Raw genomic sequence first — 18,504 nt, 5'->3', positions numbered from 1 at the left:
AATTTTACGGTGTTTTTTTCTTACAACACTGTACCACTGTTTATTTTTTATTTTTATTCTGGCAACTAATATGCCAATCTTTTAAACTTTACTTTAATTCCATTTACAGTACGACACCAAAAAAAACCCATTGATTTTACGGTAAAAAACTGGCAGCTCAGTCGACAATTTTACTGTAAAAAACAAAAAAATAAGTAGTAGTTTTTCGATTTATTAAAACCACTGTAAGTGTTCATATATATATATATATATATATATATATATATATATATATATATATTTATTTATATAGTACAATTTAATGGATAACTTGCTTTGAAATCATAAGTCAAACAAGTATTTATTTATATTTTGAAAAAAAATGATTTGGAAAGTATGATAGTTATAATTGTTGCAGTGTTGGATACTATTAAAGTTGAAAAGGTATGCAACTTAATGCATTACATTTTTTTTTTTTTATCAAAATGGAAAAACCAAATACATTTCCAACCAAGGGTCTAGTTGTGCTGCTTGATGAGGCTGACTAAAACCAAAGCACAAAAGATCTAAACCCTTAAAACATAAATTATTTGTGTGTTTGATTTGTACAACATAAAATATGGTAGGGTTACCTAAACACTGTTATATACTCAAAAGGATTTTACTTAAAACTTACAAAGTCACCACATCTTAACAGGCCACTGAAGTTCATTTGGTTAGTGATACAATATTATTCAAAGTGAACTTACAAGTATCTGCAAATCAGTGAGTCCCACTACTAAAAAGCGGTGCAAAACAATTAAGCTCAGAACTATAGAAACATAATGGTTGATTTCTGATAGATTGATAACCAATTACATAGAAGCAGCCAGGTCATGCTTTATGTAAAAAAGTGCTTCATTTAAAATAGTGCATGCCTTGAATAGAGTTAAGCTTACATTACTCACGACTTATGCAATCACTTTGTTGAGGTAAGGTGTTGTACTATGATTCACTCCCTCATGTTTCTTTTTAAAAGGACAGCAGATCTGCAGTGGAAAGAATGTGCACAAGGGAGAATTGCAAGAAAAACCGGTTCATCAAGTGGGTAAATATCTCAATCTGTGCCGAAAGCAGTCCTGAAGTCCATTCAGTTGACAAATGCATCAGGTGGAAAGTAGCAAAAGCTTCCTGTATTCAATATAATCTAAAGAGTTAACTGGCTCAGAATTAATTGGGTTTTTCAAATACATACAGAGGGCATTTTGATACTGACTTGATTTCTCTCACTGTACTGTACTGTCATTTGGCACAGCATCAGTATAGCTGGTCATGTTCAGATCAAAGAACTCCTCCAGCTTCCACTGCAAGGTCTCAAACGTGGAGCGTTCATGTTCGTCGTCCTTCCAGCAGTCCATCATGATGCCATACATTTCTTTAGGGCAGTTGGGTGGACGTGGCATTCTGTAGCCCTGAGGAACACTTTGGAGAACTTGGTAGTTTGACATGTCTTGAAAAAAAAAACCAAGTACATATTGTCAGAGCAAAGCAAAGGGGAAACAACTGTGCTAATTAGTATGATAGCCCAGGTCTGATTGATCTGATTATTTTGCAATCGGTAAACCTTACCTGGGTATGGCATTTTGCCGAATGTCATAATCTCATAAAGCAAAATACCAAAGGACCAGACATCAGATTTGATTGTGAATATGTTGCTGCGGATGGCCTCGGGAGCAGTCCATTTTACCGGAAGTTTGGTACCTTCTCTTGCAGCATACACAGGGTCATTCTGGATCCAAAGCAACATGAAAATGCAAATCAAGATTTAGTGATCAAAATACTTCAAATGTAGTTAGATGATTCTGATGACTGAGAGAACATACTGTCATTATAAGGGCAGTGAGTTCATTATGATGAAATCTTTCCATATTGCACAACATTTAGTTGGCCTCAACTGAGTCATCCCCCGATTGGTTTGAATGTAGATAACCTCAGCTTTCCTCTGATGGCCGATGGCTGCTATTCTACAGAGTGTTTTCATGTGACAGCACCAACTCGGAAGTCGGTCATGATGGAGGACAGCACAACAATATAGCCAGTATGTGTGTAAAGGAGACTGCACAACGTTTGAAAAAGCCAAACGGATAACTTTTGTTGTGTTTTTGGTTGTCAGCAAACAAACTACACTACTACTGTATGCCCAAAAGTTGTGAATAAAATTAAGAGCTCGGACAGAACAAATATCTTCAGCAGATACCACCAAACGGCGGACATCAAGTCGCGATGCCGAAGCTGCCAAGTTAAGTTAGCTTAGCACACAAGAGTATGTTTGCTGCAATGCGTTAACAGCACTTCACACGTGTCCAGTTAGCAAAATAATTTAACATTACACTTGACTTAGCTGCACTGACAAATAAATACCAAGTAGCTAAAGCAGGGTTTCTACAGGTAATAACAAATCTAATTTAATGCTTTTCAATGCCATTTTAATGCCACTTAAAAAAAAGTAATGCCCATGTCCGACCCCATGTGTTTATAATATATAGTCAAAAGCTTATAATTGTGTGTTTACACACAAAATTGTAAGCATTTGACAATAATAATCTTGCTTAGTTTAAAAGATTACATCAACTGTTACAATCTAGTGAATTAGAATTTGCTCGCAAAACCGTTTAATCTGAGAATTTTTTTTTTTTCAAATTTATTTTTCTGTAGAATCATCCAGTGTTCTGACCTTGTGCATGGCCTTAGACAATAGCCAATCAAAAGGATCCCCCAGTCAATCAATACATTGTACCTTCAATCAAAACTATTAAAGGGGAACTGCATTCAAGCCCTCTAAATAGACATCCAATTCTGAATTATTTGATCAATATAATATACCCAGAAGTAATTTTTAAATGTTATCTCTTTAAAACATGCTGTAAAAATGCATACCTTTTGAAAGTATGACTCACAATAGCCAGACACTAGAGGATATGTTTTATTCAGGATACAATTAAAAATAGTTAAAAAGTTTTATGGAATATTAAATGAACATCATACTAGGAATGCAAATGATGCATGTGTTTGACATTGATGATTGATTGAAACATTTGAGAAAAATACAAGTTATGCAATGATATTTGGAAAACATCAATAAGGTGCATTAAAAATAGACAATTGAATATCTTAAATAGATTATATTCTATACCCTCTTAGTTGTTTAAAATGGGTATAAGGGATAGCAAGTTATGTATAAAGTTTCAGGCAGATGAAGAAACTCATTCTTTTACTGTAGAATGTAGGAAAACAAGAGTTGTGGTCTGTTGTGAGAATTGCCTTGGTTGTCCATTCTAGGCCACCATAGGTCAGGTGAGGTGCCTGCGTCACGAGAGTTGCTAATGTTTACCAAGTTAGCTGTAGACGGCTGAAATAAATGAGTCGTGTATGAAACAAGCCCAACTTCCGCATTAACATGACATGGTGTCAGAGTTAGGAACTACACACCTACGGTGAAGAAAGAATGGCAAAGTCTGGGCCACCAGAAGCCTTTGATTTTGCCATCCAGCCAAGTGTCCAATATTAAGGCAGCACTTCTCGCTTTCGGACCTTACAAGACCTCTTGTATCCAGTTTTCAAGCCCAAGAAGAAGAAAGGAAAGACACAGACAATTTATCGATGATCGCAACATTATTAAGTTCATTTTCATTCATCGACTGATGGATTGAGGTATTGACTATTGGGCAAGTCCTACAATTGTGTTACATTTTTAATGCCTCTGGACATCGCATTTAATGCTTTCTAATGCCATTGAAGTCCTTAATTTACGCAAAATCGTCACGACTCAGCTCCTACTCCGAGACCAGTGAACGAAACAAATAACACAATAATCAGCCGTCCGACCCGTAAGTAGATAACCTCGTTCGCGACTTTACCTTGAGGGCTCGTCTTTGAACAGTTAAGAAGCTACTCACTGTTAGCTTGGACCAGCTGAAGCTGACAGACATTGAGTCATTGGAGCTTCCGTGGTGACACACGCCCAAGCCAATATCCCATTCTGAGACACCAAACAAAGTTATAAAAACAACATTCTTTCTGTCCATATATTGCAGTTTTGTACTCGAAATATGTCAATTTGGAGATTAAATGTAGTAAGGTAGAGATGCCGTTTACTGACAGGTTTGTGTGTGTCTTGTGTTCTGTCTCGTTTTAGTCTTTCTGTGACAATATGTAAGGTTACATCTGCGGGGGTTTACGTGAATAAGGGTATGACTTAATGTGATAATTATAACTGTTATATCTTTTAGTTGTTGCGCCAGCTGTTGGGAGTTCAGTGTCTCCAAGGATGAGGCTGATGATTTTAACCAGAGCTTTTGAACAGTCAGGAGGCGACGGGGCCAGCACCATCAACAGGGATGATACATGCTTCCACACACCTGAGACAGTATCCTTCAATGGCGAGGTCAGGTTTCCTGGCCCGGCCAGCAGTGTATATAGACACGTCATAACAGGACGCAGAAACAAGTCCAATGAAGGCTGAAGTGTCAGCCAAAACTGTCCACAGGTTAATTGTCTGCACACAATGATGGACGCTATTTATCTGCACAACTTTTGATGTTGTTTTGGCATCATTTTAAAACAACTTGTACCATTTTAATCATTGCTCCACTTACTTTTAACAAAGAGCTGTCCAAACATAGCCCAAGCTCATACGTTGCTCATAAATAATTATACATTGTTTATACATTGCTTTTTTTTTTTTTTACAACTTCTTACATCTTATTTTGCCTCAATAAATGCACAACCAACCGGCCAAATAAACCTCACATATGTTATAGCGTTGGATAGGTCATGTTGTAAAGTAAAGCGCTATTTATATGTTGTAATTCGTTCAACCACTGCAACGTTATTTATGATCAAGAGTAAAAAGTGAGCCATTTGATTGGTCCTTTCCAGACAAGACAGCAGGATGTGGCTCTTTTTCCAAGCCCTGTAACTAAATCACACAGCACGTCGCTTTATATCACATTTTGATCACACACAAGTTTCACCCTGGCTAAAATGACATTTTGTCCATTTTGTCTCGCTCGCTATCGCCATTTTCATTGTCAAAATTTTATTTTTAGAGCTTTTCTTATTAGTGTGCGTGACATCCACACAAATTTTCTTAGATGAAAAAGGACGAAAAGTTTGGTCTGGGAACAAATCATCTTCCAGGTCACATATTTAATTCAGCGTCCCTCCCCTCTGTTGCAAGTTTTGTTGATTCTATGTAACATGTTTATGTGTGCTATGGCTATGAGTTTTTTTTACCCTTGGCCTCAGTCTGGACCCCCTCCCAGGAGTCCAGCCTTCGACTGAATATTTTTTACTCTCCCACCCTCCCCCAATATTCACCGTAAGTGGCTAACCCGTCAGCGGTCCCGTCTTGTCTCCCTGTAATGTATGTCTGCTCTTAGTGAGACTGTGCTGAAAATGTACTTTCAGTTCCTATGTCTTGTACAACTTGAAATTGAACTTGATGTGTTTTAGTGAAAACATAACATACCTTTCCTGTCTCACACATCACATTTTTGCATCCATTTTTTTCTCAGATTTAAAAAAAGAACACATTGGCGTGTGCTCCAAAGCCTCGGGTTGCTCACAGTTTTGTCTTGGAGTTATCTCAAACCGTTTGGACATGCAATAACTTTGTTCGACATGAAGTTTCTTCCTAAATTAACCTGAATTTGATACTTTGCTGCCTAGTGGCACAACTTGAACACACAAGTTGGCGTAAAGACAACCTGTCAGAATGTTATATCAGGTGTTAAGACCCAGTCACAGGCGGTTCAGTTCTTCATCCCCCAGTCTCCAAGCCAAGGGGACGGTTATATTGGATTATGTCTACTACACTACTGTAAATCTTCACAACACAGAAATTGACTATGTGGGATATACATAACATGTGCATGACAAACCTGAAAAACCCTGGCAAGGCCAAAATCTGCCACCTTGCAGATGTTGTTCTCCCCTACTAGCACATTCCTGGCTGCAAGGTCTCTGTGAATGTAGTTCTGCAACTCCAGAAAAGCCATGCCAGACGCCACTTGGGCAGCCATCTCAATTTGATCGGAGAGCTGTAGTGTAGCATCCTTGTTCTCTGAAAATTACAACAACAAAATGATTCACCCCTGGCTTTCTGTGTAAATAAAGAGGGTTCATAAAATCATAGATAATATATTTACATGGATTTATGTATACTTTGTAATTAATGCAAAACGTTAGCGGCAGAAAACTTCCCAAAAGCTCAGTGTACTCCATAGCGTTGTAAAAATTTAAAATGAGTGCATATCAGTGGGTTAAGTTATAACAGGGTAGTCAGTCCAATCCCGACATAACACTATTTCTTTCTTACATTGAGCACAACTAAGACATTGTACAAATCATAGAATTTACCGATTTCTTACGCATGCATTGTGTGTTTGCCCAGTATGTATTCTGTGCATATTGTACTGTACACCAAATAAACACTTTTTCAAAGGGTATTTAGAACTCTTGAGCACCAATGACAACCAGCACTGCAATCACTTTAATGAGTTAATTTTGAAGTGGCATGGGGGCTAATACATTTTCTATTATGAAAAGACACATTAAAGAAATACAATGGCATTTTAAACAAACCATTGTCTAATGTCTGAAATAAAATATATGTCAAATACAAATAAGAAAATGTAGAGTGTTTTAATCCTACTTTGTAGGTATTCAAGCAAGCTGCCGTTCTTCATCAGCTCTGTAATGATGTAGATTGGCTCTTCCAATGTGCAGACGGCATACAGTTGGATCAACTTGGCATGCCTTAGTTTCTTCATGATTTGAGCCTCTCTGAGAAAGTCCTGGGGATCCATGGTACCTTAAGTACATAAGGTAAATGACTTAGGCAAGATGGACACTACACATAAAAGGTAGCTTTGACATTATTGAACACATGGTCTTTTGATCATTTTTAATATTTCAATATACAATTAAAGGGAATACAAACACGAATACAGGAAGTACTTGTCACAATAGATTTCAAAGTGCATGTGTCTACCACAATAAAGAGACATGGCTTTGACATACAGTACTTTAGAGTTTGATTTTCATGAGAGGCATTTAGAAAGGGGAAATTCTTCACTTAAAAAAAAAGTGAAAGAGGCAGCTTTGTCACAGAACATCTAAATAAACATCAAGACGTGTGGAACAATGTACACTTTGGAAGTATTTTTCTTTACTCTATACCTTGCGACAAATATTTAATTAAGAAAGGGACAAGCGGTAGAAAATGGATGGATGGATAACGAATATATAGATATATATTTATTCACAGTGGATCTGCAGTTCATGTTGTGTTTTAGTGAACCAATCATGTCTCCCTCCACCTGTCCTTTTATTTTTTTGTTATAATACATTTGCAAAGATTTAAGAAATGTGGGGTGTTGCATGTAGAATTTCTTTAATTTTAAAAAGACCTCACATAAGAAAAAAGGGGGAAAACTGAAGCGCTGTGAATACTTTTAGGATGCACAATATAAACACACTCAAAGAGCCTTACCAGAGCGCTCATAACTTAGCTTAAACATGTTCTTTCTCCACAGGGGAGATACACAAGTATATGTTTATAAACAGAATGCGAGGCATTAAAGCAAAGAATACCATTCAGACACAACATCCATTATACAATACAATGCATTGAAAATATTACAATTTTCTGCAAAAACTTTGCATGATTGTAGATCATTGGGATGTCAGATTAATACGTCAAATGTGTTAGCGGACATAAACTAACATTCCCTAATCACTGTATTGTGATGTTACTGTACTGTTCACTTTACATGTTTCCTTTAGGCAGTATTATTAGAAAGCACAATCTTAATTACCTCCACCAGGAGGTTATGTAAGTGTGCCAATGATTTGTCTGTTAGATAGCAAAATAAAAAGTTAAAGGGGGATTTTCATGAAACTTTGGAAATGTCCAAAATGGGAAAAGAAAAAGCGAATGGATGACTGACAGGAGTTTTCACTCCGTTTATTTCAATACGCTAAACGCTACTCCAACAAAATGTGACAAAGAAAATGTCATTACATTTTGGAGCAAGTCATTACATTTCTACTATCAGTGGCGGGCCATGCGTTTCCCACCTAGGCCTTCAGTGATGTCCGACTTCAAAGATTATCTCTCAAAATACCACAATTTATGTCACCACATGACCATTGCTGGAGAAATCCTATATAGAAACACAGTTACGCTCCACTTGCATTGAATCACATCAACAGTGTACAAAACAGGTTACTTTCTGGCACATTTAAAAATATCTTATGTAGTACTGTCAAAATTAAAATTGCAAAAAACAACGGGACAAGCAGTAGAAAATGGATGGATGGCATTAAAAGTGAAAAAATTAAAAATTACAACTCACACTAGTAGGACTTATTCGACGCAGTATAAGCCAGTGGTACCGCTCGTCGTCGGCTTATTCGAGTAGAAATGGCGAGCATTTCATCACCAGAACAGCTGAAATAGCTTTCGGGGTTGGCTGACATCGTCTCACAAGATGTAGTTTCTCTTTAAACATCCTTCTTGAAAATGGCCTTGCAAAGATATATCTGCCACCTAATCAACGTTTTGTTCTCCTTCTCTCCTATCCCGGTCTGGCTACAGCGCAACACTTCCCGCTTCCTGCTAAATTTAAACTTGTGAATGCATACTCACTTTGGAATGACAAGTGAGTATCCAATCACAGTCTCAACATCAGGCTACTGTCAACAACTTGTGATCTGATTGGCTATCACAACTGTCTTATCAACTCTGTGTGTTCTCAAATTCATCCGTTAATGGTCCCGATGAGTATCCAATCACAGGACGCGTAAACGTCACGTTTAACGTGAGGCCAACTAGAAGGCCTTACTGACAACAACTCGTGATCTGATTGGCTATCGCAACTGTCTGTCACTGTATGTCCCCGATCGCTTACAGTGCCCGGATGCCCGCATTGTTGATTCTGAAGACCTCTGGCAGATTTCGTACAGCGTGGCAACATAAGCTAGCTGAACTCTGATTGGATACAAACTAAAACCAACAGCACTGGAAGGAGCATAATATGACATGAAGAGAATACGAAATCTTTTGGATATTTAGGGAAAGTAAATTAAAAAAACTATTTTATCTTTAATTATAATCATGATTTCTGGTTATGTTAGGCCAGCAGAGAAGGCCTTGCTGGTCCTGACGGCACACCACTGTCTATTATGTTGCCTTCAGTGTTACATAAAAGTTACAAAACACCTTTAATTTTTCTGGTAACAAGTATTCTAATTAATTACATTAATGTACACTACTACATCGCTACTTTTGCCGTAACGTGACACGCTACTTTTTATGTGGCTATATGTCGTCAACAAGACGGCGTCAAAAGCACAGCAAGTTCAATGCAGGAAATATATTTTTACTCGTGAAAGCAACAACCACCACCACACTCCAAATTAACTTGATATAAAACAAGAGGCCACATCACATACAGTATATTAGCACAGTGGCCTAGTGGTTAGAGTGTCCGCCCTGAGATGAGTTGGTTGGGAGTTCAAACCCCGAGTCATACCAAAGACTATAAAAATGGGACCCATTACCTCCCTGCTTAGCACTCAGCATCAAAGGTTGGAATTGGGGGTTAAATCACCAAAAATTATTCACGGGCACGGCCACCGCTGCTGCCCACTGCTCCCCTCACCTCCCAGGGGGTGGACAAGGGGATGGGTCAAATGCAGAGGACACATTTCACCACACCTAGTGTGTGTGTGACAATCATTGGTACTTTAACTTTAACTTAAACACGCACACACAAATACTACTTTTGGGGAATAATGAACAACAATGATTGAAGTGACAAGCATGTAATCCTCCAATAACCTTGTAGACAAGGAGACGTACAGCCACCGAAACACATCCAATCGCTTTATTAGCTAGTGCTAACACAATCCAGTAAACATATCCAGAGATGCTATCACTCACCATAAACTGCAGATGCGGAGCTAACTAATACAGCCTACATTGTCTGACAACAGGCACCGCCTTTCATAAGGCACACACGCTGTGCTCTCATGAAACATTTCAACTGTAAACGTCAGATTTTTTAAAAAGTAACACGTTATTTACTTTCTCTGGTTAATAATCACAATTAACAAAAAGTAATTCTGTTAATAATTCAGTTACTTATTGATGACAATAACGAGTTACTATAATTAATTACTTTTTAAAAGTAGTTTTCCTAACACTGGTTACCTTTTGTTTACATTATGAGCTTCAAAATGCTGACTTTTTATGAACAATTCGGTGCACTTTATTTTTAAATCATATCGTTTATCGGTGTAGAAATATACTAAACCACTCCTCCATACGTTCTCAGCCTGATTTGTATGAACTACCCTGAACTGTGAAATGCAGTGGAAACACAAACCACACACTTCTAAAGGAACCTACCGTTCCTGAACTTTTGGTAAAAAAAGTGTCTAAGGTCTTTAATGATCTAAACGTTCAAGATGGTTTTCGCTTACTTCCAAAAACAGAGTTAGGAACCTTTGTGTTATACTTGATTAGTAGCTATCTTTTCATTTCCAAATACAAGTATCAAGAACAGCATTTTTCATTCCATCTTCTTCCGCTTATCCGAGGTCGGGTCGCGGGGGCAGCAGCCTAAGCAGGGAAGCCCAGACTTCCCTCTCCCCAGCCACTTCGTCCAGCTCTTCCAGTGGGACCCCGAAGCGTTCCCAGGCCAGCCGGGAGACATAGTCTTCCCAACGTGTCCTGGGTCTTCCCCGCGGCCTCCTACCGGTCGGACGTGCCCTAAACACCTCCCTAGGGAGGCGTTCGGGTGGCATCCTGACCAGATGCCCGAACCACCTCATCTGGCTCCTCTCAATGTGGAGGAGCAGCGGCTTTACTTTGAGCTCCTCCCGGATGGCAGAGCTTCTCACCCTATCTCTAAGGGAGAGCCCCGCCACCCGGCGGAGGAAACTCATTTCGGCCGCTTGTACCCGTGATCTTGTCCTTTCGGTCATAACCCAAAGCTCATGACCATAGGTGAGGATGGGAACGTAGATCGACCGGTAAATTGAGAGCTTTGCCTTCCGGCTCAGCTCCTTCTTAACCACAACGGATCGATACAGCGTCCGCATTACTGAAGACGCCGCACCGATCCGCTTGTCGATCTCACGATCCACTCTTCCCCCACTCGTGAACAAGACTCCGAGGTGCTTGAACTCCTCCACTTGGGGAAAAATCTCCTCCCCAACCCGGAGATGGCACTCCACCCTTTTCCGGGCGAGAACCGTGGACTCGGACTTGGAGGTGCTGATTCTCATCCCAGTCGCTTCACACTCGGCTGCGAACCGATCCAGTGAGAGCTGAAGATCCTGGCCAGATGAAGCCATCAGGACCACATCATCTGCAAAAAGCAGAGACCTAATCCTGCAGCCACCAAACCAGATCCCCTCAACGCCTTGACTGCGCCTAGAAATTCTGTCCATAAAAGTTATGAACAGAATCGGTGACAAAGGGCAGCCTTGGCGGAGTCCAACCCTCACTGGAAACGTGTCCGACTTACTGCCGGCAATGCGGACCAAGCTCTGGCACTGAGCATACAGGGAGCGGACTGCCACAATCAGACAGTCCGATACCCCATACTCTCTGAGCACTCCCCACAGGACTTCCCGAGGGACACGGTCGAATGCCTTCTCCAAGTCCACAAAACACATGTAGACTGGTTGGGCAAACTCCCATGCACCCTCAAGGACCCTGCCGAGAGTATAGAGCTGGTCCACAGTTCCACGACCAGGACGAAAACCACACTGTTCCTCCTGAATCCGAGGTTTGACTATCCGGCGTAGCCTCCTCTCCAGTACACCTGAATAGACCTTACCAGGAAGGCTGACGAGTGTGATCCCACGATAGTTAGAACACACCCTCGGGTTCCCCTTCTTAAAGAGAGGAACCACCACCCCGGTCTGCCAATCCAGAGGCACCGCCCCCGATGTCCACGCGATGCTGCAGAGCCTTAAGGAACTCCGGGCGGGTCTCATCTACCCCTGGGGCCTTGCCACCGAGGAGCTTTTTAACTACCTCAGCAACCTCAGCCCCAGAAATAGGAGAGCCCACCACAGACTCCCCAGGCACTGCTTCCTCATAGGAAGACGTGTTGGTGGGATTGAGGAGGTCTTGGAAGTATTCCCTCCACCGATCCACAACATCCGCAGTCGAGGTCAGCAGAACACCATCCTCGCCATACACGCCGTTGATAGTGCACTGCTTCCCCTTCCTGAGGCGGCGGATGGTGGTCCAGAATTGCTTCAAAGCCGTCCGGAAGTCGTTTTCCATGGCTTCCCCGAACTCCTCCCATGTCCGAGTTTTTGCCTCTGCGACCGCTGAAGCCGCACACTGCTTAGCCTGTCGGTACCTGTCCGCTGCCTCAGGAGTCCTATGAGCCAAAATAACCCGGTAGGACTCCTTCAGCTTGACGGCATCCCTCACCGCCGGTGTCCACCAACGGGTTCTAGGATTACCGCCACGACAAGCACCAACGACCTTGCGGCCACAGCTCCAATCAGCCGCCTCGACAATAGAGGCGCGGAACATGGTCCATTCGGACTCAATGTCCAGCACCTCCCTCGTGACATGTTCAAAGTTCTTCCGGAGGTGGGAATTGAAACTCTCTCTGACAGGAGACTCTGCCAGACGTTCCCAGCAAACCCTCACAATGCGTTTGGGCCTGCCAGGTCTGTCTGGCATCCTCCCCCACCATCGCAGCCAACTCACCACCAGGTGGTGATCGGTAGAAAGCTCCGCCCCTCTCTTCACCCGAGTGTCCAAAACATGAGGCCGCAAATCCGATGACACAACTACAAAGTCGATCATGGAACTGCGGCCTAGGGTGTCCTGGTGCCAAGTGCACATATGGACACCCTTATGTTTGAACATGGTGTTCGTTATGGACAATCTGTGACGGGCACAAAAGTCCAATAACAAAACACCGCTCGGGTTCAGATCCGGGCAGCCATTCTTCCCAATCACGCCTCTCCAGGTTTCACTGTCGCTGCCAACATGAGCATTGAAGTCCCCCAGTAGAACGAGGGAATCACCCGGGGGAGCACTCTCAAGTACTCCCTCGAGTGAATCCAAAAAGGGTGGGTACTCTGAGCTGCGGTTTGGCGCGTAAGCGCAAACCACAGTCAGGACCCGTTCTCCCACCCGAAGGCGGAGGGAAGCTACCCTCTCGTCCACCGGGTTGAACTCCAACGTACAGGCTCTGAGCCGGGGGGCAACAAGAATTTCCACCCCAGCTCGTCGCCTCTCACTGCCGGCAACGCCAGAGTGGAAGAGAGTTCAGCCCCCTCTCGAGAGAACTGGTTCCAGAGCCCTTGCTGTGCGTCGAAGTGAGTCCGACTATATCTAGCCGGAACTTCTCCACCTCGCGCACTAGCTCAGGCTCCTTCCCCCCCAGCGAGGTGACGTTCCACGTCCCAAGAGCTAGCTTCTGTAGCCGAGGATCAGACCGCCCAGCTCACACTGGACCCGACCTCTATGACCCCTGCTATGGGTGGTGAGCCCATTGGAGGGGGGACCCACGTTGCCTCTTCGGGCTGTGCCCGGCCGGGCCCCATGGGGACAGGCCCGGCCACCAGGCGCTCGCCATCGTGCCCCACCTCCGGGCCTGACTCCAGAGGGGGGCCCCGGTGACCCGTGTCCGGGCGAGGGAAATCTGGGTCCTTGTTTTTTATATTTCATGGAGGTCTTCGAGCTGCTCTTTGTCTGATCCCTCACCTAGGACCAGTTTGTCTTGGGAGACCCTACCAGGGGGCATAAAGCCCCCGGACAACATAGCTCCTAGGATCATTGGGACACGCAAACTCCTCTACCACGTTAAGGTGGCAGCTCAGAGAGGAGCATTTTAACAAATGCAAAATTGTACAACACGTACTGATGTTACAAAATGAGTCCAAAACTAGTGCTTTTCCGACCTCCAGGCTGGATGATTGCAACTCCCTGCAAGCTAAAAAGTTGCACAAGCAAGTCTGTAAAGATCCTCTAGTTCAGGGATCACTAACTGGCGGACCGCGGTTGCAGTTCGGACCCAGACACCCTTCCATACAGACCTGGGACCTCATGTATTAAGCTTGCGTATGCACAAAACCTGCCACATACCCTTTTTCACAGCAAAGATTAGATTTATCAAGAGTTAAGTGAGCGTAGAAATCTGGCGTTGCCTCACGCCAACCTCTTGCTTCACGTACGCACCTTTTTACAGACACAAATTATACTTATATTGGGTTTAATCAGAGTCACCCGCCTCTTGTAAAGTTTTACGTATCATTGCAGAAACTAACTTTTGAAACGGGGCCCAGCACTTGTCTTTTATGGCTATGCATATCCATCAATTTCTTTCTGATGTCGGACCATTTCTTTTTTATTTCAGCATGTGTTCAGTTCTCAGAACAATAGCTATGTGCACAAGAACACATTTAATAGGATTGAAAGCCAAACCGGAATAAAAAATGCTTCATGTAAACCTGCTGTTAGGAATATTTGGATCAAAATTTCATTCTAATTGAGACAGGTGGTTTATTCCAATAGTCACTTTGATTGTGGAGCATGAAAACACATCTTCCGAAAAAGAAAAACAATACCATGTAACAAAAAAAGAGGAAAAAAACGTAATATGAGAAAAATTTATAATTTTGATTCCAATAATTCGGGGGTCCAAATTTTTTTCCACCAATGGCCACATACACTGAAAAGTCAAAGTATGCGGCAGATATTTGATATTTTTTTTATTTAAAAAAATTATAGTAATAAAACAGACATCATATGTATTTAAAGCCAATACTTGGTGTCAGTTGTGTCTTATAAGTGACAAAGTGTAATATTATATTATATTATATTAAATATTATTCTGTATTACTATCCAAATTTGATATTTTCCCCATTACATTACGTCTTTTTTTTTTTTACTTACAATTTGACTGGGCTTTTTCTCAAAATGAAAACATGTAACATTTGAGGTGCTTTCCGTAGATGGCCCCCAGACCGCACTTTGGACATTTCTTTATATACACTTTGTCACTTACAACGCAAAGCTCACACCAAGTTTCGTTTTAAATATATAGTGTCTGTTTTTAGCTTCTTTTTTTTTTTTTTTATAAAATAAAAAATATCAAAATGGCCCCCGGCATTCTTTGATTTTTCAGTATGCGGCCCTTGGTGGAAAAAGTTTGAACACGACTGTGCGTTTCCTACTGTACCTCCTCTATATGCCAATAATAATATCATGACTATTGCTACATCCATAACAATTGTTAGGTGTGCAGTCCCTAACCAGTTTTTCTTTCTTTTTCACTCTCTGGTTGGTGCTTCCTGCTTTCTGAGGTGCGGCCGGCAGGGGTACCATTGTTCTTCACCTCCTCTATATTTTTCAATCTCTCCATCTACCCTCCGTTCTTCTACTCTGTCTCCCTATCTCAATCCAAACGGTTGAGATAGACTACCGCTTCACTGGGCCTGGCTTCTGTTCGAGGTGTCTACCCTAGAGAGAGTTTTCCTCTACCTCTGTCACTTGCTCAGGGGCCAGGACTTCTCTCTTCACTATTATTCTTATTTTGTATATTCCTGAGAATCGTCTGTTTTTTTATGGACCTGCAAACAAACTAGTCAAAGATGATCTACAGTCGTGGTCAAAAGTTGACATACACTTGTGAAGGACATAATGTCATGGCTGTCTTGAGTTTCCAATAATTTCTACAACTCTTATTTTTTTGTGATAGAGTGATTGGAGCACATACTTGTTTGTAACAAAAAACATTCCAGAAGTTTGGTTCTTTAATGAATTTATTATAGGTCTACTGAAAATGTGACCAAATCTACTGGGTCAAAAGTATACATACAGCAACATACATTATCAAAGTTACAATCAAATCAAATTAGCTTCATGGCATGGCCTCTTAACTTCATGTGAGTGATTATAATTGACGACACCTGTTAACTTCTCTGAGCCCATTTAAATAGGGCTCATGTGATGCAGTCATTAGACTTGGTTACAAACGTGACAATGGGAAAGTCAAAGGAACTCAGCACAGATCTGAAAAACATGAATCATTGACTTAAACAAGTCAGGAAAGTTACTTGGAGCCATTTCAAAGCAGCTTAAGGTCCCAAGAGCAACTGTGCAGACAATTGTTCATAAGTATAAAGTGCATGGCAGTTTTGTCACTGCCACGATCAGGAAGAGAACGCAAGCTATAACCTGCTGCTGAGAGAAAATTGGTCAGGATGATCAAGAGTCAATCGAGAACCACCAAAAAGCAGGTCTGCATTGAATTGGAAGCTGCTGGAACACAGGTGTCAGTGTCCACAGTCAAGCGTGTTTTGCATCGCCATGGACTGAGAGCCTACCATGCAAGAAGGAAGCCCTTGCTCCAGAAGCTACACCTTAAGGCTCGTCTAAAGTTTGCTGCTGATCACATGGACAAAGATAAGACCTTCTAGAGGAAAGTTCTGTGGTCAGATGGAACAAAAATTGAGCTGTTTGGCCACAATACCCAGCAATATATTTGGAGGAGAAAAGTTATGGCCTTTAATCCCAGGAACACCAAGCCTACCGTCAAGCATGGTGGTGGTAGTATTATGCTCTGGGCCTGTTTTGCTTCCAATGGAACTGGTGCTTTACAGAGAGTAAATGGGACAATGAAAAAGGAGGATTACCTCCAAATTCTTCAGGACAACCTAAAATCATCAGCCCAGAGGTTGGGTCTTGGGTGCAGTTGGGTGTTCCAGCAGGACAATGATCCCAAACGTCAAAAGTGGTAAAAGAATGGCTAAATAAGGCGGAATAAAGGTTTTAGAATGGACTTCTCAAAGTCCTGACTTAAACCTTATTGAGTACATGTGGACACTGCTGAAGAAACAAGTCCATGTCACAAAACAAATTTAGCTGAACTGCACCAATTTTGTCAAGAGGAGTGGTCAAAAATTCAATCAGAAGCTTGCCAGAAGCTTGTGGGTAGCTACCAAAAGCGCCTTATTGCATTGAAACTTGCCAAGGGACATGTAACCAAATATTAACATTGCTGTATGTATACTTTTGACCCAGCAGATTTGGTCACATTTTCAGTAGACCCATAATAAATTCATAAAAGAACCAAACTTCATGAATGGTTTTTGTGACAAACAAGTATGTGCTCCAATCACTCTATCACAAAAAAATAAGAGTTGTAGAAATGATTGGAAACTCAAGACAGCCATGACATTATGTTCTTTACAAGTGTATGTAACTTTTGACCATGACTGTATATGACGGAGCTCTAGTGTTTTCAAAAATGTCCAAGATTTTTTAATTGATTCTGGTGTCATTCTTGGGCTGGATTTGGCCCCTGGCCCGCCAGTTGAATAGCCCTGTTCTAGAATTCTCCATTTGCACAGCGCCTTGATATAATTTATATTGTGAAAAGGCACTACATAAATACAACTGACATGACTTGCTGTATTGTATTGTTTGTTATGTTGCGATTCCCAGGGCAGGGCGGTATGACTCACTTGACACTTGATACAAACTCCAATACGAGGAGTGTTTTTGCCGGGAAATCACTTATTTTGTCTTTTATTTCCCAGCGTCTTGCAGAGCCCGTTTTAGAAAGAAAAAAAAGAATCCTCGGCAGTATTGCCAGCAATCGGGTCCGTTCGACTTAAGCCTCTGCAACACACTTTTATGACAGCGGCGCAATTTACGTGATTCTATCAAATCGACAACGCGAGAGAGATAAATGCACTTGAAAACAATGAAGACATTTCTGCCAAAATATAAACTTTGTGTAAAAAGATATGTTCCTAGTTGCAACGGTATGAAAACAAACTTATTTAAAAGGCTGCCATAAATAACTCACTTGTTGTATAAGCTTCACAGTCACAACTACTTTGCTCAAGAAGCTCTGCCGCTGCAAATGTATACAAAATCTGAAAGGTTCTTTAGCTACCGTGGCGTAATTGTCACCTAGCCTGTCACACAGCAGGGAACAAGGGTCTTCTAAAAATGTTGTGCTAAGAAAACACGATTGTTAAAGTTAAATGATTTTTACATTTGCTGCTGATGTATAAAATGTCCTTGTAAACCAGGGACTTTATTTTACATTTTGTTATTTTGTGTTTATTTTTTAGCATAGCTAACTGTTTTAAATAAAACTGAAGATTATACTTTACGATTCTTACATTATTTTCACGGCTTTTTAATATTTTTACGTGCATCTATCTATGCATGAAACTTTTACATTTCCAGAAATTTACTCATGTTAAGTATTTGTTTCAATAAAACAACTTGACACGCATATTTGGGTTTGACTTTGTCTAAATTTACTTTTTGGAAAAAATATTGCGATATTGTTTAGGTCCATATCACCCAGCCCTAATTCCCACGACTATTATGTAACCCATAACGCCAAGTCCCAGACACAGCGTGACCATTGCAATTGGACAACTTAAAGACAAAAAAAAAGAAAAGAAAAAAAAGA

General features: G+C 41.3%; 1 protein-coding gene across 1 annotated transcript in view; it reads right to left on the bottom strand.

Moving 5' to 3' along the window:
• Window positions 1-282: 282 nt before the first annotated feature.
• Window positions 283-18,504, bottom strand: part of frk (fyn-related Src family tyrosine kinase) — a 46,536-nt gene continuing 28,314 nt past the window's right edge. Inside the window, exons 5-8 of the mRNA XM_061928139.2 lie at window positions 6,674-6,832; window positions 5,901-6,082; window positions 1,588-1,747; window positions 283-1,468 (exon numbers count right to left, since the gene is read on the bottom strand). Coding sequence (XP_061784123.1) covers window positions 1,245-1,468; window positions 1,588-1,747; window positions 5,901-6,082; window positions 6,674-6,832 — 725 coding nt within the window. The 3' untranslated portion in view covers window positions 283-1,244. The remainder of the gene's footprint in view (window positions 1,469-1,587; window positions 1,748-5,900; window positions 6,083-6,673; window positions 6,833-18,504) is intronic.

The sequence above is a fragment of the Nerophis lumbriciformis genome, linkage group LG34, assembly GCF_033978685.3.
Source record: "Nerophis lumbriciformis linkage group LG34, RoL_Nlum_v2.1, whole genome shotgun sequence".
Taxonomy (NCBI): domain Eukaryota; kingdom Metazoa; phylum Chordata; class Actinopteri; order Syngnathiformes; family Syngnathidae; genus Nerophis; species Nerophis lumbriciformis.
The sequence above is the reverse complement of the archived record's forward strand: the minus strand, read 5'-3'. Positions and strand labels throughout refer to the sequence as shown.